The 24,419-nt window shown below is 41.8% G+C and overlaps 1 protein-coding gene across 50 annotated transcripts in view; it reads right to left on the bottom strand.

Annotated features, from left to right (window-relative positions):
* Nucleotides 1-24,419, bottom strand: part of TTN (titin) — a 276,641-nt gene that overhangs the window by 50,482 nt on the left and 201,740 nt on the right. For all 50 annotated transcript variants that reach the window (XM_045163719.1, XM_045163748.1, XM_045163734.1 and 47 more), the window contains 38 exons: nucleotides 24,058-24,375; nucleotides 22,710-23,006; nucleotides 22,301-22,600; nucleotides 21,901-22,215; nucleotides 21,666-21,814; nucleotides 20,306-20,456; nucleotides 19,935-20,216; nucleotides 18,163-18,465; nucleotides 17,370-17,672; nucleotides 16,985-17,266; nucleotides 16,580-16,879; nucleotides 16,184-16,486; nucleotides 15,780-16,088; nucleotides 15,384-15,665; nucleotides 14,964-15,263; nucleotides 14,587-14,880; nucleotides 11,513-14,479; nucleotides 10,865-11,185; nucleotides 10,485-10,769; nucleotides 10,088-10,387; nucleotides 9,479-9,781; nucleotides 8,782-9,057; nucleotides 8,379-8,678; nucleotides 7,984-8,286; nucleotides 7,524-7,823; nucleotides 6,758-7,045; nucleotides 6,098-6,394; nucleotides 5,707-6,009; nucleotides 5,305-5,610; nucleotides 4,059-4,346; nucleotides 3,673-3,963; nucleotides 3,294-3,581; nucleotides 2,353-2,940; nucleotides 2,148-2,252; nucleotides 1,523-1,720; nucleotides 1,120-1,416; nucleotides 428-1,015; nucleotides 34-336 (listed from right to left, as the gene is read on the bottom strand). In XM_045163719.1, coding sequence (XP_045019654.1) covers nucleotides 34-336; nucleotides 428-1,015; nucleotides 1,120-1,416; nucleotides 1,523-1,720; nucleotides 2,148-2,252; nucleotides 2,353-2,940; nucleotides 3,294-3,581; nucleotides 3,673-3,963; nucleotides 4,059-4,346; nucleotides 5,305-5,610; nucleotides 5,707-6,009; nucleotides 6,098-6,394; nucleotides 6,758-7,045; nucleotides 7,524-7,823; nucleotides 7,984-8,286; nucleotides 8,379-8,678; nucleotides 8,782-9,057; nucleotides 9,479-9,781; nucleotides 10,088-10,387; nucleotides 10,485-10,769; nucleotides 10,865-11,185; nucleotides 11,513-14,479; nucleotides 14,587-14,880; nucleotides 14,964-15,263; nucleotides 15,384-15,665; nucleotides 15,780-16,088; nucleotides 16,184-16,486; nucleotides 16,580-16,879; nucleotides 16,985-17,266; nucleotides 17,370-17,672; nucleotides 18,163-18,465; nucleotides 19,935-20,216; nucleotides 20,306-20,456; nucleotides 21,666-21,814; nucleotides 21,901-22,215; nucleotides 22,301-22,600; nucleotides 22,710-23,006; nucleotides 24,058-24,375 — 13,983 coding nt within the window. The remainder of the gene's footprint in view (nucleotides 1-33; nucleotides 337-427; nucleotides 1,016-1,119; nucleotides 1,417-1,522; nucleotides 1,721-2,147; nucleotides 2,253-2,352; nucleotides 2,941-3,293; nucleotides 3,582-3,672; nucleotides 3,964-4,058; nucleotides 4,347-5,304; nucleotides 5,611-5,706; nucleotides 6,010-6,097; nucleotides 6,395-6,757; nucleotides 7,046-7,523; nucleotides 7,824-7,983; nucleotides 8,287-8,378; nucleotides 8,679-8,781; nucleotides 9,058-9,478; nucleotides 9,782-10,087; nucleotides 10,388-10,484; nucleotides 10,770-10,864; nucleotides 11,186-11,512; nucleotides 14,480-14,586; nucleotides 14,881-14,963; nucleotides 15,264-15,383; nucleotides 15,666-15,779; nucleotides 16,089-16,183; nucleotides 16,487-16,579; nucleotides 16,880-16,984; nucleotides 17,267-17,369; nucleotides 17,673-18,162; nucleotides 18,466-19,934; nucleotides 20,217-20,305; nucleotides 20,457-21,665; nucleotides 21,815-21,900; nucleotides 22,216-22,300; nucleotides 22,601-22,709; nucleotides 23,007-24,057; nucleotides 24,376-24,419) is intronic.

The raw sequence follows: 24,419 nt of genomic DNA, 5'->3' as shown, positions 1-24,419 counted from the left end.
CAAAGAGCTGTGTTGAAAAAGATAAATACTCACAGGCAACGTCTTTCATTAGAACAGAATTTGAAGCATCACTAGGTGGGCCAATTCCTGCTTTGTTCTCTGCACTGACGCGGAACTCGTACGTGTTTCCTTCTTGCAGTCCTGTCACTTTGCATCTGAGATCAGAAACTGGAGTCTTTGTTGCTCTCACCCATCGCAAGCTTTTCTTCTCTCTCCTTTCTACATGATACCCTGTGATCTCGCTGCCACCGTCATCCACTGGTCTTTTCCAACTGACAGTGGCAGTGTTTTTAGTGACATTGGAAACCTCTGGCTTTCCAGGGGGGCCAGGTGGACCTGAAAAGGAAGCAAATTTGTGAGAAGTCTATGATTTCCTAAGCTCTGCTGCAAAGGTTTATGAATCAGTTCCCTTCTATGGTGTACTTACCAAATCTGTCTACCATTTTGACAGGTTCAGACTGTACGGGTTCTCCTTTGCCATATTGGTTTACAGCTGAGACCCGGAAGACATACTCGTTTCCTTGGATAAGTTTGGTTGCCACATGCCTGCAAGACTGAATATCTTCGGCAACCACTGTCCACAAAAGTCGGCTGGTTTCTCTCTTTTCCAGGACATAGGACTTAATTGGTGAGCCACCGTCTTCCAAGGGAGGTGTCCATGTGAGTGTTGCTTTTTCAGCAGAAACATTACTGACTTCGATGGGACCTGGGGGACCAGGTACATCAAGCACCGTCACCTTCACATGTTCACTCTTTGTGCCAAAAGGATTAGTCGCAGTGATGGTGTATTCACCAGCATCTTTTCTAGTGGCATACTTGACAGCAATCATGGAAGATGTTGGGGTTGAAGTTATCTGAACGATATCTGATGGTCGTATGTCTTTTCCTGCCTTGGACCAACTTGACTTTGGAAGAGGCTTGCCAAGAATGCTAATGGCACTCAGAACGATGGTGTCTCCTGCTTTAACTGTCAGCCCATCTTTTATTGTGGGATCAAGAACAATGGTTGGTGCCTCTGCAAAGGAAAAAAACAGAAAAACAAACATTGTAATCAGAAAAGGAAGGTGGCTTAATTTACTGTTTTTTTTTTAATGTGCATAAAAAATAAAAAAGACCTACCATATTCATCTTTGCAGATAATGGTTCCTGTACTTTCTGATGGAGCACTGATAGCACCTGCTGTATTCTTTGCTCTAATTCGGAATTCATATTTTCCACCCTCGACAAGGTCGGTAACAGTAAAGGCACAATCTGGGACGTTAACATGGTTGGCTTTCGTCCAGGATTTAGAGGGAAGATCTCTCTTCTCTACTATATACCCAGTCAACTTATGGCCACCATCGTATTTAGGTTCAGTCCAGACGAGAGTCACTGAATTCCTTGTTACACTGATAACCTCAGGTTTGCCAGGAGGATCTAAAATAAAGCAACAAACCAACCAACCCAGTCAGCCACACACCAATGTTTTCTTCATGAGGAAATACAAAGAGACATTATACAAAGTCTCTGTATAATGACTTACCAATTGGATCAAGGGCCACAACTGGCTCTGATGGCAGGCTTGGTTTGCCTACTCCTGCTAAATTGATTGCCATAACTCGGAATTCATATTCCAGACCTTCAGTTAGTCCTGTCACTTTGAAGTCTTTCATCCTAATAGGAGTCTTATTAGCTCTCTTCCACAAAAGGCTGTTTCTTTCCTTGAACTCGATGTGATACCCTATAAAAGACCCAGTGATGTGTCAGTTCACATAGAAAGCACAAATGTAGCCTGATTTTTACACACACACAGAACAAATAATCATTCCTGTTGGTATCTACACTTTTATTACCTAGCCTTAGGGATATTTTTATCTCCTGGAATAGACTTGTTTATGGCACCTTCTGTTGAAACATTTTACCTTATAAAAATAGATACTATCATTTAGAAAGCCTTTATTAACTATTACATAAGGAGTTTTTCATTCAAATGAAGTTAGCTTAATGAATTAGCTTAATTCTTAATGTTCTGAATGCATGATGAACTGAAAAAAGGAACATATACTTTTGTATGTGCAGAAAGTACTATAAGTAAGTAGCACAGATTCAGCTTGTTTTCGGGGAGGAAGATTAATGTAAATGCTCTAGGATAAGAGCCAACAAAATACCTGTAATCGGAGAGCCTCCAGTTTTCCTGGGGTCGGTCCATGTTAGAGATACGGAGTCATGTCTGACATCCACGATATTGGGAGGTGGGGGAGCATCTGGCACATCTAGGAAAAAGCAGATAATTCAAGATTTATAATCAGGAATGTATTTGAAATGAACCACAACCATGTTCTGCTTTATGTTTTCTGACCTTGAGACACTTACCAAATGGGTGTCTGGCAACAATTGGCTCCGATTTCAGACCCTCTCCTACACCGTATTTATTTTCGGCACTGACCCGGAAGGTGTATTCCATCCCCTCGTGGAGTCTCATGACCCTGAAAGTGGTTTTCTGCACAGCCGAGGCGCAAGTCACCCACTTGTTGTTTACAGAATCTCTCTTCTCCAGGATGTAGTTGGTGATCTCAGAACCTCCATCGTCCTTCGGAGGACCCCACTTTAAGGTTACAGCTTCTGCTGTGACTTCTTCAAATTTGATCGGTCCAGTGGGGATGCCAGGCTTGCCGACAACTTTTATGGTGAGAGTCCCTTCCTTGGTGCCAGCCACATTCTTCAGTGTGATTGTGTATTTTCCAGCATCAGATTTTTGGCAGTCATATACGACAAGAGTGGTGTTAACTGCAGACGACTCGACACTGACTCTTGTGTCTGTTGCTAGAGGGTCTTCCCCTTTCTTCCAGGACACAGATGGAACTGGCTTGCCTTTTATGGGGATCTTAAGACGGAAGTTGCTGTTTTCTTTGGCCAAGTAGCACAAATCAGGTAGGTCCTTTAAGTCAAGGTCGGGGGCCACTGTAAAACAGCAGAGATAAGACATTTTTTAATGCCAGGCAGTTAATTTTTTCAGATCATTATAGTTTTTAGAGGGTTTTTATGTAAGCCCGGGAATAGGGCTCAAGAGCACTTTTAGTTTTTTATATGGAGCATTTTAAAAGTCTGTATTGAATTTGTTACAATGTTATTTCTGTTTTATGCTTTGGTTTTTTGGCCATGAGGCATGTAGGATCTTAACTCCCTGACCAGGGATCGAACTTGAGAACCCCATGTATTGGAAAGCTAAGTCTTAATCATTGGACTGCCAGGGAAGTCCCAAGAGTGCACTTTTGATGACAAACGGAAAATGGAGATGATAGCTAAGGGCTTACCGACATCATCCTTTGCCACAGCAGTGATTTCACTTGGGGTGCCTTCTCCATTTTCATTCTCAGCGCTCACTCGGAAGGTATATTCCTTCCCTTCAGTCAAGTCTTTTGCGGTGTACTGCAAGCTTAATGATTTCATGACTCGTTGCCACTTATTTTCTTCAGTCAGGAAATCAACAACATATCCAATAATTCGACTTCCACCATCGCTGCGAGGCTTCTTCCAGCCTATGCTACAAGATGACTTGGTGACAGAGGTCACCTTCAGGTCCACCACTGGTCCAGGGGTTTCTAAAGCAAAGGAGAAATGATGAGTCTAAGCCCCAGAAAACCAAGGTAAGGTGTCACTCAGAATGATGGGGTGGTAGCTTCATTTGCTTACCGGAAGCTTTGACAGCATCTCGTGTCTCACCGGGATCACCAATGCCATACTCGTTTTCAGCAAACACCCTGAAGAAGTAGGATTTTCCCTCCTCCAGGTTAGATACTCTGAAGCTTGTTTTTGAGCACTCTGTTGTCACAGTAGACCAGGACTTCCTCTCTGCATCACGCTTTTCTACCACATAGTTTATGATGGGGCTTCCACCGTCAATAATGGGAGGATCCCAGGTAATATAAGCAGAATCTTTGGATATTTCTTTGACAGTCACGTTGACGGGTGGCCCAGGAGTATCTGAATAAATAGTGGGTAAATAAGAAATGAATACCTGAAAAACACATTGGCTACATTTGAAACATATATATGATTGTTTTTCCATGTAGACTTACCAAGCACTTTCACTACAATGGTATATTCCTTTTTACCACAGCTGTTCTCCAGAGTCAAGATGTATTTTCCTGCATCATATTTGTTCACCTTTTCACAGCGCAAGAAGGTGTCAAAGTCAGTGGACTTTATGTCCAGTCCAACCCTTTCTCTTAGATTGACATTTGGTTTAGACCAGGTTATCTTGGGAGGTGGACGTCCTTTTACTGGCACGTACAGTCTCATGGTAACTCCAGCACGCAATATGAGTGTCTTCCTCAGATCAGCATCAAGTTCTCCCTCAGGTGGAACTGTTTAAGTTGGAGTGAAGAAAGTTAGAGTAATGTGTATTTCCAAGGACTGGCCTGATAACTCCTAAAATATGTTTCTGATTTCTAGTTCTTAAAAAAATTCTTAATATAATCCTCAGAACTTTTGCCAACGATCTTAAGACTCTGTAGCAATTATTGACCTTTCTATTTTCTAGTATCCTATGGGCCAACCCACGTTTTCCCTGGAGGATCTGCATCTCCTTATCTCATGGACCTTACATACTCTTAAACTCTCTGTATATTACAAGTAGATGACTGATTTGGGGCTTTCTTCCAGTGAAAGCACTCTGCTGTACACTATGGCTTTCTTTGTTTCATTGTAGGAAGAAAAGTACACGGTGGGTGAAGTGTAATTCAAAGTAATAGGAGCATTGATTAGGGAGAATAAGTGAATAGAAGAAATGGTGGGAAAAGAAATTAAGATGGAGAGGGGTGGATTGGAAGAGAAAATAAAAACCTAAGAATGATAAATAGCTCACTGCTGCTGCTGCTAAGTCGCTTCAGTTGTGTCCGACTCTGTGCGACCCCATGGACAGCAGCCCACCAGGCTCCTCTGTCCACAGGATTTTCTAGGCAAGAATACTAGAGTGGGCTACCATTTCCTTCTCCAAAATAGCTCACTACTTAGTTAAAAAAAAAAACAAACTTTTTATTCTCAATAAAATCTCTATATTCCATAATCTTTTGAAGACAGGAAATTCTCAGGTAAGTAAGAAAAGCATTTCAAAACCACAAACCACCTTGCCTTCCATTGGCTTGTTATACAGTACCATAAAGTACCAACCCAGCTCTCCTACAACATACTTCTAGAGTTACCAACCCTAAAACTTGTAAATAAATAAATCTACATAGAGGAGTTCTATATATTCCTTCTTACAGTATGACTGATGAAAGGAATATATTTCTTTCTCTGTATATTTCTCCTGGTAATACTTACTTAAAATGTCCTTGGGACAGTGTTTGTCTGGCACATCACTGGGGTCACTGTATCCAATCTTATTAACAGCATACACGCGGAACTGGTATTCTGTGTTTTCCATTAGGCCGGTAACCTCAAAGCGGGTTTTCTGGAGCTTCTGTGGTAAATTGCACCTCACCCAGTTATCCGAATCAGCTCGTTTTACTTCAACAAGATAACCAATGATAGGACTGCCACCGTCATAGGCTGGCTTGCCCCAGGATAGACTCACAGAGCTCCGCGTTGTGTCATATACTTTGGGGAAAGCTGGTGGTCCAGGAGGATCTGAGGATAATAATAGAAAAATTTCATGAAGACCTCATTCCCGGTTGTTGAATGCTGATTAGCACACATCTGTGGGACTCTTCCATGAAAACTTACACAGAGGATCTTGGGCATAAACAGCTTTGGAGGCATCACTGGGTTTGCCTGGTCCAGCCTTGTTGATGGCTATAACTCGGAACTCATATTCTGTGCCTTCTTGGAGACCTGTTGCTTTTATTGTTCTTTCTATCACAGGTTTTCTGTTGACTTTAGTCCAGTTAACTGCGTGGGTTTCCCGCTTTTCAACCAAATAGCCGGTGATGGGGGAGCCACCGTCATCTGCTGGGGGCTTCCAGCTGACTGTCATGTGGTCTTTGGTTACGTTGCTAATAACAGGGGGGTCACAGCGTCCGGGAGGGTCTGCAGAGATTAACCGACAGGTTTATGTTCCGGTCTAAAAGGTAATATTTAAAAAGCAGAATGAAAAACTGCAGGAAAACGTTCTTACCGTATGGGTTTTTGGCAATTGCTGGCTCAGTTAAGATCGGGTCGCCCACTCCATATTTATTTTCAGCACAAATTCGGAACTGATACTCGTGGCCCTCTATCAGCTTCTCTACACTGCAGCTGGTGATGGGCACGGTAGCAGAGACTTGCGCCCAGTTGGGTCTGCTCGTTTCACGTTTGTCAACAATGTAGTTGGTGATTTCTGAGCCTCCATCTTCAAGAGGAGGTTCCCAAGAAAGCATTGCACGATCCGAATACATTTTGTTGATTTTAACGGATGCTGGAGGACCTGGTTTATCTGAAAGGATACGAAAGAAAAGTTAAGTCTTTCACCCAAACATATGAAATAGGGGATGAACAGAGTGGAGGACTGGAGACCTGGGCTGCTGTCTTTATACTATCATTAACTTCCTGTATGACCTTGGAAGTTACTTTTCTCCAGATTTTAATTTCCTCATATCTAAAATTATGTATCTGGAATACGTGATCTCTAATGGTCTTTTCAGCTGTAAAACACTACTGTTCTGTGTTGAGAATAATTCCATGATGACAAAAGAAACATCAAGTTAGGTATCTTTTCTCACATGTTATTTTGTAAATTCTATGACATCACATTAACCAATGTGAACAGCCTGAGAGTCTAGTGAAATGCTTTAGTTACCTAACACTTTGAGCTTGATAGTGGCTGATTTGGAGCCACTTGGGTTTTCAGCAGTGATGGTGTAGTCCCCTGAGTCTTTCCGGGTCACGCTGAACAGCTCCAGGGTGCACAGGTTCCGCTTCATGGCCATCTTGATCCCTTCCGATGGTTTCAGCAGTGTGCCATCCTTCTTCCAAGAGACTGTGGGCTTTGGTTTGCCAAAAACAGTAGCATCCAGGCAAACGTTGGTTCCAGCTTTCACGGTAAGCAAAGATTTCATAGCCACGCTCAGGTCTATCCTGGGAGGTACTGGAAAGAAGTAAGATAAAGGGATTTAATATATGCAAAGCTATATTATATAATGCTTATTTGTAAAAGTGAGAAATAAATAGGCTATCTTTTTCAAGATGGGATTTTCTTAAAGTAACTATTCATTATAAAAGAAATGCAAGTTTAATGCCAAAATTTGATAATGCTGACAGTATAAAGAAAAAAGTAAAGATATTACTCATCATCCCAGCATCCTGAAAGCTTCACTCTTATCATTTTGGTGCATTTTTGGGGGGCATCTTTCTGTGCATGTGTATGGTTAAAAGTATGTGGTCTTCACAGTTCGCTATCTTTTTAGTTTAACATGTTATTCTCTATAATCTTTTAATGTCTGTATACAAAGTACCTATCATTTTATTTGTCCTTATTTTCATAGATGTAGATTTAGTTTTTTATTAGGGGAAACATATATTATGAGTGATGTCTTCTTTGCCTAGAATGTCCAACAAAATCTTACCACTTTCTGCCATGATAGTCACTGGATCGGAAGGTTCAGAAGGTTGGCTAATATTTACTACGGTCTTGGCAATTGCTCTGAATTGATACTGAGCATTCTCTTCTAAGCCAGTCACTGTGAACTCTTCCTGGGGAATCTGGTGAGGTGAAGTATTACACCGTATCCACTTATCACCAGGAAGTTTGCAAGCTTCTACGAAATAGCCAATAATTTTGCTGCCTCCATCATGCTTAGGACGAGCCCAGACAAGAGATACAGTACTCTTGGAAATATCAATGACTTCAGGCTTGCCAGGAGGATCTAGAACCAAAAGAGATATTCTCAGCATTTGTCTTAACAGCAGAAATGTTCTATTTCACTGTATCACCCAGAACATATCCCTGAATGGAAATAGTAACATTTAAAGATGCTAAGATTTAAATGTGTCCTCATAATACTTTAAAAAAATAAAACTTCTCACCAACTGGAGTTCTTGCAGTCACATATTCAGTTGGTTTGCTGGGTGGGCTGGATCCAGCTTTGTTTAGGGCATAAATTCTGAATGAATACTCAAGGCCTTCTACCAGGCCAGCACAGGGATATTCAGTTGACCGGACAGGGGTGTCATTGGCTTTCACCCAGAGCAAACTGTTTCTTTCTTTGCGTTCAATCAGGTAGCCAGTAATGGGGCTGCCTCCGTCGCTGTCGGGTCTGTCCCATGCCACAAAGATGCAGTCTTTGTTGACTTTAGTGACTCGTGCGTTCTTGGGTTCACTGGGAACACCTGGAGATGAAAACCAGGGAAATGTCAGTTTCTAGCCCAAGTAACAGATTAGAAAGAAAACAGTTCAGTTTTTCGTCCTAAAAGGAACATACCAAATGGGAACTTAGCCACCATCTTCGGAGATGTAAGAGGCTCTGAAATGCCAAATCGATTCTCTGCACGGACCCGGAAGATGTACTCTTGGCCTGGGATCAGTTTTCCAACCCTGCAGGAAGTTTTTGTCACTGAAGCTAGAGCTGTCACCCAGTCACCTCGGCTCACGTCACACTTCTCCACGATGTAATTGGTGATGTTACTGCCTCCGTCCTCCAGAGGAATGTGCCAGGACAGGGAGCAGGCATCGGCGTCTATGTCAGAAATGTCAAACGGAGGCTGGGGGGGTCCAGGAGCGTCTGCGTGAACCGAGAGGAGAGAAAGGTAAGGACAGGAATGGGACTGGAAAAAATGCTTCTGATCTTCACATGTGGATGGCTGTTTGTCTAATGCTGAACCTACCCATGACAATGACTTTGATCTTCTGAGTGTCTGTCCCAGAACTGTTCTCTGCAGTGAGGCTATAGTAACCGCTGTCTTTCCTAGTAACATCTTTTATGATCAGAACTGAAGAATTGTCTGCTTTATGCACAGCCAGGTGGCTGGACGTGACAACGTCATCTTCTCCTTTTTTCCATTTACAGACCGGATTAGGCTTTCCATACACATGGGCTTCGATTCGGAGTTTCTTCCCAGCTTTGATAGTAATTTGCTCTGGCATGAGGATCTTGGGTGGCACTGAAAGTAAGAGGAAGATAATTTTGTGGGGAGGTTAAATTTCCTCTAATGAGGAACTATACTAGTGTTTTTTAAGTGGTGAATAATAACCCATTAGCAGGTTCCAGGTGATGTTTGCATCACTGCTAATACTTTTTAAAAAGAATGAGATTGAATTGAAAATACCAGAGTCCAGCATACATAAGGATGGGTGTTGCTCTAAGAAACTTCTTTTTAAAGTTATATATATGTCTGTGTGTACTGTGTCATGATTTAAGTTGTTTTACCATGTGTTGTGGGTGCAAATGTTTTAAAACCACTATTCTCTCCTATATTTCAGGTATTTATGGAATTAGATTCTTCAGGGAAAAATGTCTCCATGTCAAAAGAAAATTCTTGTAAACTTTTATCACATGATAAAAATGACTCAGTGTCCACTTACATAGCTGTTCTTTGGCTTCGTACACGCCTTCAGCTTCTCTCGGCAAACTGACTCCCACGGCATTTCTGGCCGCTACTCTAAATTTGTATTTCTTCCCTTCCTTGAGGCCAGTGACAATCAGGCTGAGGTCTTTCACCACTGAGTACTCTGTCCAGCGATCTGCAGGCTGCTCCTCTTCCCTGTAACTAACGATGTAGCCATCGATTTTAGCGCCTCCGTCACGCAGGGGTGGTAACCAGGCTAATACAGCGCTGTTCTTTGTCATTTCGGTAACCTCGAGTTTCCTGGGGGGATCCGGCTCACCTGGAAGAAAAACATGATTAAGAAAAAACTGTACAGGTCGCCAAATCCATCCCTTTGTAATATACATCAATGTTTTCATATGCCACCTGCTTCAAAGTATGTGGGAAAGGTGGTTCGGGCTGTTCAAAGTAAAAAGTACTCGAGGAGGCAGATCAGAAGTCTTCAGTGAGTGAGATATTTTCTTGTGCTGTGTAGGTTTCTACGAGTTAAAGCCCTTTAGGGTTTTGGTATTTGTTAAGTGTTTGGTGTCTTGACTTGATTGAAATCGGGGACTGGGGTTAAGAGGGGAGAAAGGATGTGACTTACTTAGAGGGTCCGTCGCAAGCACTGGTTTGGGGACATCTGTTGGGACACCGGGGCCATACTCGTTGACAGCAGTTACTCTGAAGAAATACTCTGTCCCGGGGACAAGATTGGTGACATGGAAGCTCGTTTTCTTCACTTCTGGGGTGACTGTCGCCCATGTCTTTCTCTCGGCCTCACGTTTCTCCACAATATAATGTGTCACCTGGCTCCCGCCATCATTCTCAGGAGGGGCCCAGGAAATGTGGCATGATGTTTTAGTGACATCCGAGACTTTTAAATCAGACACGGGCCCAGGGGTATCTGTAAAGAACCACAAGATTAGACATATGAGTTCCCTCAGCCTCCTGATTAACTACGGAGTTTCTGAAGGGGAGGAAGACAGTTCTTCACCACCCACCTAATACTCTGACATTCACAAACACGGCCTTTTCTCCCGCTGGGTTCACAAGCGTCAAGGAGTATTTTCCTGAGTCGTCACGCGTAGAATTGGGGATGACGAGGAAGGCCATGGTGTCAACCAAATCGACCTGTCCCTTTCTGACCACGTTATCAATACCCACTTTTCTCCAGGTGACCTTAGGGGCTGGTCGCCCTCTCACGATGGCAAATAGTCGGATGGGGCATCCTGCCCTCACGGTGACCAGTTTCCTCATGCTGGCATCCAGGTCAATCTCCGGAGGTTCTACAAATGACACGGAGGCCATTAGTTGACTTCAGAATGTGGGGAAGTCATGTGAGAAGTGAAACAATGAACCAAGTGATCACCTAGGGCCTCACCTAGGATTTCTTTAGGTTTAATAGCATCCTTTAGTTCTGCAGGGCGCCCGATGCCAACTTGGTTTTGGGCACAAACCCTGAACTCATATTCCTGGTTTTCATCCAAGCTGGTCACGGTGAATTCCATGCGGACAAGTTGCGCTGCAGCATTGCACCTTTTCCAGCCTTCATCTGGTGACATGTCTGGTTTTTTAGGCCTCATTTCCACAACATAGCCGATGATTGGCGCACCACCATCATACACTGGTTTTCCCCACCCAAGAGTTATGGAACTTTTGGTTGTATCAACCACTTTGAGATTGGTTGGTGGACCAGGTGGTTCTGAAAGTAAATTATGTAAGAATAAATTTACACATGGTTAACCATGATTAGTGATATGTTCATGTATAATTTTATACAGTCTATTCTTAATTAACCACAGATAGTACATTCAATTTCTCAATTGCTAACTAAGTCCTCCTTATGTTCCTTTGTAAATTTAGAATCTACCATTGTTCTTACATTTTAGGTGATTTGGCAAAAGATCTATTTGGAAAAATAATGGCTAAGATAAAGTTTTGATGTTGTGGATTTAACTTACTTGTCTAATACCTCTGTGTTTGAGATTAAGAGTTGATATAATGCCAGAGAAAAACAAGAACATCATACCTATGGGGTCTTTTGCCACCACTGGTCTTGATGGCAAGCTTGGTTCTCCAATTCCAACTTCATTTTCTGCCTTGACACGGAACTGATACTCATGTCCTGGAAGGAGATTCTGTACTTTTAGACGTCTCTCGGGAATTGCACTCTTGTTGACAGGGACCCATCGCATTGAATGTTTTTCCTTTTTCTCCAAATAGTATCCTGTGATGGACTTTCCACCATCATATTCAGGTGGCGCCCAAACCACGGTCATCTCTTCTTTGCTTACTTTAGTGACTTCTGGGGGATCAGGGCGACCAGGTTTATCATATTTGGTTTTTGCAATGACTGGCTTAGTTTCTGTTGGAGGCCCTGTGCCTATTTTATTTTCTGCACGGACTCTGAAGATATATTCATTTCCTTCTATGAGACGTGTTACTGTAGTACCAGGTGTCAAGATAGTAGAGGAAAAGGTGGACCAAACCATTCTCTTGCTCTCACATTTTTCTAAAATATAATTTTGGATCTCACAGCCACCATCATCCTCCGGTGGATCCCAGCGAAGAGAACACCTGTCACTACACACATCAGTAATTTTCAGATCCCTTACAGGACCAGGCTTATCTAAAACGTTCACAGTGGCAAAGGCCACAAAACTGCCAGCTGTGTTAGTTGCTGTAACTACGTATTTACCACCATCACTTCGCTTTGCTTTAGTGAGAGAGAATTTAGACGAATCACCACTGGTGTCAATCTTGACCCTTGGTGATCTTGTTAAGTCTGTAGCATCTTTGTCCTTGGTCCAGGAAACTTCTGGAAACGGTTTGCCTCTAACACCTGCCTCAAGTCGAATGGTGTCTCCTGCTTTGACAGTGAGCACACCACTTAACTTCAGGTCGAGTACTGGTTTCTGTAAGTCTTCCTTCACAACAACTTCCTCTGTCTTTACCCAGTCACTTTCCCCACCTTCATTCTTTGTTTGCACTCTGAACTCATAAATCTGGTTTTCCACACATTTGTCAACCATGTAGTGGGTTTCTTTAATGCTTCCTTTATGCACTCTTTCCCAATCAGCAGCGCCCTTCAGCCTCCTTTCAACATGATATGATAGATTTGGGCTACCACCATCATAATCAGGCCGCCTCCATTTTAGATAGACAAATGTCTTTCCTTTATCTGCAATATGAAGGTTTTCAGGCTCCCCTGGTCTATCAATAGGGTTAATAGCCAGAATTGGAGTTTTGGTTTCAATGGTTGGCCCAACACCTACTTTATTCTCTGCACAAACTCGGAAATAGTATTCGTTGTTGGCTAAGAGGTTGGCCTTGATTAATCGCTTAGTGGCATCCGAGGCGACAATTGACCAGCCTTTCTGATTTGGTTTGCGATATTCCACTATAAAGTTTGTTATTTCTGAGCCACCATTGTCTAGTGGGTTTTCCCAAGAAATTGTACAGTTCTCTTTGGTTACGTTGGTGACCCTTAAGTTCTGGCAAGGCCCAGGTCTGTCAAGGACATTAACGATAGCAAAACCTTGGGCATGTCCACTGCTGTTCTTGGCTGAGATGATGTACTTGCCATGATCAGCTCTAACAGCTTCTTTAATTTGCAACTCAACACGAGGTAGATCGTGAATGATGTTAACCCGCTTATCTCGGACCAATGCTTTGCCTTCCTTGGACCAAGTTATGTCTGGTTCAGGTCTGCCTTTGACCCGAGCAAGAATGCGGATAGTCTGGCCCACTCTGACGGTGATGACATCACGGCAGGTTACATCAAGTTCTACTTCTGGAGGATGAAGGATGTCCTTTGCAATTACAGATTCTGCTAGTTCGCGTGGCTCTCCCTCTCCCACAATGTTAGCTGCCTTTATACGGAATCTGTACTCATTTCCTTCGATGAGTCCAGGTACCCTAAAGGCACACTGCCTAATGAGTTCATCTTTGTTAATCCTGTTCCACTGTGTTGTCCCAGCTTTCTGACATTCTACAACATAGCCCAGAATGGGGCTACCACCATCGCTGAGAGGCTTTGTCCATACCAGATCAGCTGATTCTCTGGTCTTGTCTTTCAGCTTAGGATTAATAGGTGGTCCAGGTGGTTTGATGGGCCGGCAAGCTTTTATTGGATCAGAACTTGGGGATGGATTGCTTAGTCCTGCAAGATTCTCAGCAAACACTCTAAACTCATATGTATTTCCCTCATAGAGTCCAGTCACTCTGAACTTCAGGTCCGCTAGAGGAGTTTTGTTGACTCGCACCCATTTGCCTGTTACTTCTCGACGCTCCAGATAGTAACCAGTTATTGGACTCCCACCATCAGATTTTGGCAGGGTCCACGCCACTGTTGCAGCGTTTTCAGTAATGTCAGTAACCACTGGTTTACCAGGAGGAGATGGAGGACTAAATTTATGTTTAGCAACAGTAGGTACAGAGTCAAGAGGAGGGCCGATACCAATCTTATTCTCTGCTTTCACTCGGAAGACATATTCATATCCCTTTTGCAGGTGTGGGACTTTCAACTTTGTCTTGCTGCTACCTGAAGAGACCACACCCCATGTATCTTTCTTTGTGTCTTTTTTCTCAACGATGTAGTTTATCACCGGGCTTCCCCCATCATCCTTAGGTGGCTGCCATGATATAGTCATACATTCAGGGGTAACTTCCAGGATATTAATAGGGCCTGTTGGTGGACCAGGAACATCAAGGACAGTAAGATGTACGGCTACTGTTTTGGTGCCGGCTGCATTGGACACTGTGATCTGATATTCCCCAGTGTCTTTCCTTAAGCAGTTCTTAATGGTGAGTACTGACGAGAAGTTGTCAGTTTCAACTGTATAGTGTTCATCTGTTTTAATCTCATTCCCATCGGTTGTCCACTTTGCAGTAGGAATGGGCACACCTCTGATGATGGCAGGGAATCTGACTGTAGTTCCGGCTTTTACCACAAGGCCTTCAATTAATTTCACATCCAGCTCCACAGATGGAGGCACTGGAAAGTGAACATGAGGAAATTAGATTTTGCTTTTGACAATATGGATAATATCACAACATGAATAATTTTAAAAAGAAAGAAAATAGTGCCAATCTAAACTTTACCTAGTTTTTCTTGACATTCTATTGGGATAGTTGTGTCAGGGAGACCAAGACCCACAATGTTTTCAGCTTTTACCCGGAATCTATAGGTCTTTCCTTGTTGTAGTCCAGTAACAACACACTCTAAGTTTGTCACGGTCTTGAACTTAATCCAGTCTTGGGTGCCCTCTTCCTGATATTCTACCAAATATCCTGTGATTGGAGAGCCGCCATCGCGGTCTGGCTTATTCCAAACAAGGGAGACTTCAGTCTTGTCAACATCTACATGGTGTAGGTTCTTGGGTGGCCCTGGGGGATCTTTTCAGAAGAAGTTATGATGAATAAACAATATTCTCAAAGACAGTCAAACAGTACTTTTGTATCCAAAGAGAGCAACTTACGTAGGGGATCCACAGCTTTGATGGGTTTAGGTGTTTCCACAAAGGGACCACGTCCATACTGGTTCTCAGCAGCAACTCGGAAGACATACTGATTGCCTTCATTAAGATGTTTAGCCAAGTGACTCTTTTTCTTTGATGTAGTTGAAAGAGGTGACCACTCGGTACTGGCAACATCTTTCCTCTCAACCACATAATTTGTAATAACAGAACCACCATCATCCAGGGGTTCCTTCCAAGTAAGGTAACAAGAATCTTTCCTTATTTCACTGACTTCCAGATCTCTAGGTGGCCCAGGCTTATCTGAAAAGTGTTAAACAACGCAGTTATGTAAGTGATTTAATCCAGCTAAGAACTCAAAATGTATTGAGTTACTTTTATATGTTATTGCATTAAGGACATCACGAGCACTAAAATTCTTACCTAATACGAGTACTTTTACTGAGACAGTTTTTGAACCAGCTGGATTCTCCACTGTTAAGGAGTAAATGCCACCATCTTCATGGGCAGCATTACGAATTTCAAGCTTGCTGCCAACTGGAGTAACGTCAATTCTTGCTTTAGTTGGAGCCTCTCTGTCTTCCTTTTTCCAGGTTACTTTTGGGAATGGCACGCCTTTGATGATGGCACTAAGCCTCAGAGTATCACCAACCCTTATGTGTTGTTCTCTTGCCATGTTGGCATCAAGAATCAACTCGGGGGGTTCTAGAATAAAGAGAATGGTACTTTCAGATTTGCTTTGTTCATGTATTTTACAATTAAGCACAGACAATGAAACCTGTCTTCCTGGCAGAGGCAACTGAGAATGCCTGTACTCACCGAGCCTGTCCTTTACTAGCACTGGCTCAGGAACATGAGCCGGATCTGACTCGCCAGCTGCGTTGACTGCTATTATTCTGAACTTATAGGATTGGCCATCCCGAAGACCAGTGACTTTATAGTTAGTTTCAGGACAAGACTCAGGAGTGTGATTGGCTCTTTTCCATTCTTCATCTCCAACTTTCTGGTACTCAACAATGTAACCCAGAATCTTGCTCCCACCATCACGACGTGGTGGCTGCCAGGTTAGATCGACTGAATTACATGTTGTATCTATTGCTTCAGGATTAACAGGTGGACTTGGCCTAGCTACAGAATAAAAAAGAAAATCAAAACAGAGTTAGAATACAGCTGGAAACAAACTCAGATAAAATGCAAGCTGAAAGAATGCTGTAGTACTATACCAATTGGGTCTTTAGCAAAGACTGGTTTGGATGGTGGACTTGGGTCTCCAATACCAATTTCATTTTCTGCAGAAACCCGGAATTCATAGTGACACCCCTCTAGAAGATCAGGAACCCTAAATTTAGTGTATGGGTGGATAGGCTCTTTGGTAACTCTAGCCCATCGTTTAGACATAGTTTCTCTCTTTTCCAGGATGTAGTTTGTGATGGGCTTTCCTCCATCATGTGGCTGGTTCCAGGAGACTAACGCAGAGTCTTTGGTAACTTCTGTAACGATTGGCTGGTCAGGTGCATCAGGAACCCCTATAACAAACGTTAGCACAATGTGTTAGAGATTTAATTCTTCCTGTTAACAACAGCAAACATTAAATCACTGAAAAGAAATACGATGCATACTGAAGCGATCTTTGGCTTTCATTGAGTCAGACACCAGAGGATCACTTATTCCATACAGGTTTTCAGCATGTATCCGGAAAATATAATCTTTTCCTTCAAGCAGTTTAGAAACTTTGCATGTTGTTTTGGCACTTGCAGATGTCACAGGCATCCAAACGTCTTTGCCCACCTCCTTCTTCTCAATAATGTAATTGGTAATTTCACTGCCTCCGTCATCTAAAGGCGGCTTCCAAGAGATAACCATGTAATCTTTTGTCACCTCATCAAAAATAACTGGTCCTACTGGTGGTCCGGGACGGTCTGAATAAAAGGAAAAAAAAAAAAAAAAACACAGCACAAAATGTTATTTCCACTTCTGCTTCGGAAAGAACAGAATGTTTCTAATACTTGCTAAATAATACTTACCAACAACATTAACTTGACAGACACCCTTCCTGGAGCCTGTACTGTTCTCCACAACCACACAGTATTTGCCAGAATCTGAACGCTTGGCCTTGAGTTTCTCTAGAGCAAGTGTCGTCGGGGTGGTCTTTATATGAGTGCGCTCATCTTCCAGCACATCAGCTTCGTCTTTGAACCAAGAAACTTTAGGCTTTGGTTTGCCTGAGTAACGGCCAGTGAGGGCAAAAGCTTCACCAACTCGAATTGTGAGCTTATCTCTGAAGTCGAGGTCAAGCGTTGGAGGAGCTGAAATGTATGATGATAAAGGCAAATCAGTCTGACTGATGTCTTACAGTAAATCTGTATGTGTGTACAAGTTTTCAAAGTGTAAGCTGCATTTGACACATACCCAGCTCATCCTTGCAAGTGATTGGCTTGGTGCAAAATGATGGTTTGCCTTGTCCAACAATATTGACAGCACTGACACGGTACTCATAGGTATCACCTTCTTTTAAGCCTTTCACGGTGTATTTCCTGCTCATCAAGTTGTCACTTGTAACTTTGTGGAACTTCTCAGTTCCAATGAGACGGCTTTCTAGGACATAGTTGATAATGTCAGATCCGCCATCATACTTAGGGGGATTCCAAGTCAAAGTGACAGACCCTTTGGTAACTTCTTTGACTTCCAGGTCTTCAGGACGCTCTGGTACAGCTACAAGTGTAGAGTGACAGTGAGACAAATGTTAAAACTGTAGGAGAATGTGGTAAATATTACTTTCTGAGGATTGCATTTAAACATTAAACTGTTTGGTAAGTGACAAAAGAGATCTCAACATAAAATGAGTAGCTAAAAGCGATCCAATACACACTGATTTCCAGATGACAAAATCGAGGTTAATTGAGACCAGATAATTCAGGAAAGTTCTCCAGAGCTGGTGGTTTCAGGGTTAGTAAACTACTTCATGTTTATGCCATTAAGTGAAAATTTTAAAAGCGCAGTATTATATGGAAGGATCTGAGGAATATGTATTCCCATAATCCCTTTCACAGTCACATTCAAATAGAACCAACATCAGATACTGAGTATTTGTCAAATGAAAGAAATGTTTGGCATTTATTTATACACCTCTTTTGTCACTACAGTCTTTGATTAAATGAGTGAAGAAGTGATTAAGGATGAAATTGTTTTAAACTGTACTTACTGATTGGATCTCTTATGACAAGTGCATCTGTGGTCTCAGTGAATGGGCCCATGCCAATACTATTTTCAGCCGCAATTCGGAAAAAGTAGGCTTTTCCTTGAATGAGACCCTGGACGGTAGCATTATGTCGGGTAACTGTGTATGTCACCGGGGTCCATGCTCTGTGGTCAGCTTCCCGCTTTTCAATGACATAATTGGTGATGGGAGAGCCCCCATCATCTTCTGGTGAGAACCATGTCAGCTTGCAGGAGTCATTGGTCAGGTTGTGAGCTAGGAATGGTATTCCAACGGGACCTGGTACATCTAGAAATAAGAGGGGAAGGTTTCTAGTTGTTTGACGTCAATGAACTACAGGGCTCAATATTTGTTACCCTCTGTTTTTAAAAGGGAGACAAAAATACTGTTACGAAAAAAGCAAGATTTTGTGTTTATTGAGGTTTTTTTTTCCTTTCTTTCCTGATGTCTATATCCAACCATATTTTAAAATAAAGTAAGTTTGCAGTAGTTACTGATTGCCCCTGCTTTAATGGACACTTATGGAACAGCTTTATATATATATACACACATATATAAAAATTTTTTAGTAATTTGTGAGTCAGATAAGAGGGTGATGTTGGGAGGAAAGTGCACAGAGGGAGATGGGAGAAGGGTGAGGAGCGGCATGACTATTTTTTGTGTTTAGTTTACTCTCCAGAAGGAAAAGGGGGAGAGAATTTTTTCAGGGTGATCAGTGAATCTGAGTAGCACAGAAGACCCCAAATCTCAGAATGACCAGTGAGACGGTTGCAGTTTAACCTGGAAATACACCAGTTTGTAAAGTAATAGCCATTGGACAGAAGAATTGCTCGATGAGATTGTTTCTTCATGTCATTTTCATTAATAAAACAAACTAGTTTCATAATATGAATTATGCTCAATAGAGAACTGGTTATTTTAACATAAGAATTGGGTGTTTGGAGTATGGCTGAGCCTAGAGACATGCTGAGAGAGAGATGTGAGTAGGAAGGCTTCACTTTCTGAGCAAATGACTGGAAGAGAGCAGTCAGAGAGAGGTGGGAACAAGCCCTGCAGAGTTCAACTCAATATTCAGGGACTAGAAATGCAATATTGATAATCCAATATGATGCTTCTCTTTGATTAGAATGCAGACAGCTTGAAAGGGATTTTTGCATTATTATAATAAATAGCAGGTCCTATTTGACTCATTGGAAAAGACTCTGATGCTGGGAGGGATTCGGGGCAGGAGGAGAAGGGGACGACAGAGGATGAGATGGCTGGATGGCATCACTGACTCGATGGACGTAAGTCAGAGTGAACTCCGGGAGTTCGTGACGGGACAGTGAGGCCTAGCGTGCTTCGATTCATGGGGTCGCAAAGAGTCGGACATGACTGAGCGACTGAACTGAACTGAACTGATGATGTGAAAAATGGTCAATCTTATTAGCAAACTGTTAAACATTCTTGGACATTTGCAGGAAAGTTGCTTTTATAAAGACTACATAATAATACAGTAAATGCTTATGGTAGCATGCTATATAAAAAAGGCAACATACAGGACTTCATAGTAGGAGTACAGCCATGTTAAAGTATATATTAGATAAACAGTAAGGAGGGAATTTTTAAAAATGCTAATAATAGAGGTTAACGGGATTGTGGGTAATTTTTCTTATTTTCCAAAATATTTGTAATATAGTTTTCTTAATAGTACATCTTTCTTGTAGATGACATAAAATGTTATTTTTAAAAGATGTGTGGACAAACTGAGTTTTTACCTAATACATCAACGATAATTGTCTTCTTTCTTTCCCCTGCTGCATTTTTAGCAAGAAGAGAATAGACGCCTTGGTGGCTCCTCTGGCAATTCTTGATGACCATGGATGAGCTAATGGCTGTGGTCTCAATGGTGGCCTCTTGAGGTAAAGCTCTTTCATTCATGTTCCAGGTAACAGTTGGAGGAGGCTTTCCAGACACATAGGCGATGATCCGAATCACCCCTCCAGCATGGACCACAATTCTATCTCTGACGCTGGCATCTAACTGAAGGTCAGGTAATTCTGGAAAACAATTTAAAAATAGTAAGTTGCTTTTCATTTCCAATCCAAAATGCAAACATTGATAAAACAAGAGAAACATCAGTAATTACCAAGTCTGTCCTTCATTTCAATGGCATCTGTGACTTCTCCAGGTTCTCCAATGCCGGCAATGTTGACTGCTCTAACTCTAAATCTGTAGAATGCTCCTTCTTTCAATCCTGTCACAACAAGTTTTGTTCCTCTCACTTCTTTATCTTTAGCCTAGGGAAAAGTCACAGACATTTTATAATTAGAATACAGTGTGTGACATGCGTGCTCAGTTATATCTGACTTTTTGTGACCTTATGGACTGTAGCCTGCCAGGCTCCTCTGTCCATGGGATTTTCCAGGCAAGAATACTGGAGGGGGTTGCCTTTCCTCTTCCAGGGTATCTTCCCAACCTAAGGATCTAACCCGTTGTCTCTTATGTCTCCTGCCTAGGAAGTGGGTTCTTTACCACTGTGCTACCTGGGAAGCCCCTAGAATACAGTAATGCTTTCTTATCTGTGGTTTTATTTACCCACAGAAGTCATTGGGAATCTGAAAATACTAAATGGAAAAAAGTTTCCATAAATAAACAATTCATCAGTTTTAAACTGAGTTCCATTCTGAGCAATATAATGATATCTTGGGTCATCCTGCTCCATCTCCGATTGGGAAGTGAACCATCTGGCTTCCCTGGTGGCTCAGTGGTAAAGAATCTGCGTGCCAATGCAGGAGATGCAGGTTCAATCCCTGAGTCAGGAAGATCTGGAAAGGAAAAGGCAACCCCCTCCAGTATTCTTGTCTGGGAAATCCCATGGACAGAGAAGCCTGGTGGGCTACAGTCCATAGGATCATAAAGAGTCGGACATGACTTAGCAAACAACAGCCCCTAAACAACAATAACCTGCCCATTAGTATAAGAAAAACCATAGTATATAGAGAGCGCTCAGTATAATTCTTGGTTTCAACCATCCACTGGGGGTCTTAGAATGTATCCCTTGGGGATAGAAGGGGACTCCTGTAGTTTTTTAATAGCTTTCCAAAGTGTAACAATAGCATATTTACTCTCTTTGGGAAAATTGTTGTCAATTTAGGTTTAATGGATCAGATATTATAGGTAAATACTGAATAGAAGCAATTATGTTTTAAAATATTGTCAAATGATTGAAAAAACTGTACTGTACTGTACTTATTCCACTTTTTTAAGCTTTAGAGCCAAAAGGTTCATCATAATAAAACTTAAGTTTTTTATAATTAAATTTATTTTTAATTGAAGGATAATTGTTTTAAGGACCAATTTTGATTAAATTTTTGATATAAGATGTCTGGATTATCAGTTAAACTATTTTTCTGATTTCTTAATTTAAAAAATACAGGTAAGAATGAGAATAACTATACATGTTCAGTTTATTTACAGTATATTCCCATCATGCCAAGTTTAGCTACCTTTTCCCATTCTTCTTTTCCTTCTTCTTTATATTCAACGATATATCCTGTTACTCTGGACCCCCCATCTTTTAGTGGGGGAGACCACTCCAGATCCGCAGATGATTTAGTCCAGTCTGTAACTTTGGGAAATGGAGGGCCAGGAGGTGCTGGAAAGAACCAGTAGACATTATTCTTGACTTTTGCATGGTACTTTTGGGAAGAAAAAAGAAACAGGAATGGTTTGAAGGCTTACCAATTGGATCTCTAGCAGTCGCTGGGTCTGATGGCAGACTTGCTGGCCCCACACCAGCAGCATTGATGGCATATACCCGGAATTGATAATCAGAGCCTTCAATGAGACCAGTCACTTTGTAAGAAACACCCAAAGTCATGGCTTTGATAGGATCTCGGTTAACTCTCTTCCATCTCTTTGTAGTGGTGTCTCTCATTTCTAGCCAATATCCAGTCACAGGAGAGCCTCCATCGTATTCTGGCTCTTCCCAATTGACAGTCATGGAGTTTCGAGTCACACTGCTAACTGTTGGCTTATCTGGTGCTCCTGGGACAGCTGTGACAAAAATCACAGTGATTTATAAGAAATTATGAAAGACAAAGACAATAATGACTTTGAGTGTGAACTATGTGATACTTACAGAAGAGGTTTCTCGCTGTTTCAGGTTCGCTGTCAAGAGGCTCCCCAATGCCATATTTATTCTGGGCCATGATTCGGAATACATAGTCATGGCCTTCTAGCAACTTGGGAATTGTGTACGTGCATTCTTTGGGCTCACTGGAGACATGCACCCATGTCTTCCTGTTAGCTTCTCTTTTCTCAATTACATAGTTTGTAATCTTAGACCCACCATCGTCTATAGGTGGAAGCCAAGATAATGTCATTTGATCTGCTGAAATAGATTCGAACTTTATTGGTCCCACTGGAGGGCCAGGGCGACCTAAAATGGTTTTAAAAGAGAAACGCTTTTAAGGGAAAGATCTTAAAACCAAATATTACGTTTATGAACAGAAAGTCATGTAGTTTTAATAAAATCATGTCATCTTTACCAAGGACATTCAGTCTCATTTCCTTTGATGCTGTTCCCAGATTATTCACAGCTGTGATGGTGTATAAGGCAGTGTCACTCCTGCGAGACTGTGGGATCACTAGGGTGCAAGTATCATCCACCACCAGTTTGTTGACATGGGTATCATAGACAATGGGTTCTTTGTTATCAGGCTTCTTTGGAGGAGCTTTAAACCAGGTCAGTGTCGGAAATGGCACACCTTTAATTTTGGCCACAATGTTAACATCAGTTCCTTCTTCAACCTCCATGAATTCTTTTAGCTCAATTGCAGGTGGGCCTAGATTATTAAAAAAAAAAACACGTTGTCATTAGAAACATAAAACACTAAAGGATCAGACGTATTGAATAGAATTCATAAAGAACAGATCTGTCTTCAGCTAATTTGTACCAGTTTGGGGGACAGGCATAGGTGGTCATCATCCTTTATTGATCTATATGCAGCTATGTATCAGCTATTGCCTGTCTCTTACCTGGCATCATCATGATTGTAGATACTGAAAGAAGTGCAACTGTAGTAAGTAGTTTAGGCTTGGGAGTTCTTTTAGGATATTCCCTAATATTTATTCAGAGTAATGAGGGGACCTATTTTGTTCTGAGATGAATTCTCCTTTTAAGAAATATAACTGCTAGTAGAGGCAGAGCAATTTTCCCTTTTTCATGAATTTAGTATAAGAATATGCAAAGTGGCTGGTGACTACCACTTTCCTAAGTTTAGAAGAGAGAACTAACAAATACACAGCAGTAGAGATGGTAACCATAATTACAGGAAGAATTATTAGCATATTTCTGTGGATATTTTATCTCTTAACATGGATGTATCTTTTTCTCAAACAGAGAAGAATCAATATAGTTTTAATAAAACCCATGCAATCTTTACTCAAGGACACTCAATGTCATTTCCTTTGATGTTGTTCTCAGATTATTCATGGTTATCATGATATGTGAACAAGTTTCTTCTTCTCAAGTAGAAAGAGACTTGACTATGAATATAAATGGGCCCTGGCAGTTGCTAACAAAATAACTGGTTACTTTTTGCCCCTTTTGAGGAGCATGCAGAGGCTTTATCTTTTGGTAAGTAAAACAGCCTGCTGTGGAGAAAAATCAGAGTAAGGAAATTCCACACAGTATCTCCTTTTAAGTAAAGGAAAGGTAACCTGTAAGGAAATGTGATAATTCTGTGGGAGTTGAGTGATTAGGTAACAGGCCTGTGTCCAGACTCAACCCATGGGAGCTTCCAATGCACAGAGACATCTTTTTATTTTGGATTTTTGAGTATCTAGAAAGGCATCCATAAAGAGGGCCTTCTCCAATCACATGTTGGTACGTACATGTCTGGTCTTTGACGATCACGGGGCCAACAGTGGCTGAAGGTTTGCTGACTCCTGCAGCATTGACGGCTTTGACTCTGAATTCGTATTCCCCACCCTCGATGAGGTCTTCCACGGTAAATTCCAGTTCTTCCACATCACGCTTATTGCACTGTCTCCATGCTTCTTTCTTTGTCCCAGTAGGATCCCATGCAAGGCACTCAACAATATAGTGGGTGACAGGGGAGCCCCCGTCATTCTTTGGGGGTTTCCATGACAGGTGTACGGTGTTCTTTGTTACAAGGCTGATCTTCAGTTTAATAGGGGGATCAGGAGGATCTTTAAAAATAAAGTATGAATCGTTTACAACGATACATTTCAGG

This window comes from Bubalus bubalis, chromosome 2 (assembly GCF_019923935.1).
Source record: "Bubalus bubalis isolate 160015118507 breed Murrah chromosome 2, NDDB_SH_1, whole genome shotgun sequence".
Lineage (NCBI taxonomy): Eukaryota > Metazoa > Chordata > Mammalia > Artiodactyla > Bovidae > Bubalus > Bubalus bubalis.
The sequence above is the reverse complement of the archived record's forward strand: the minus strand, read 5'-3'. Positions and strand labels throughout refer to the sequence as shown.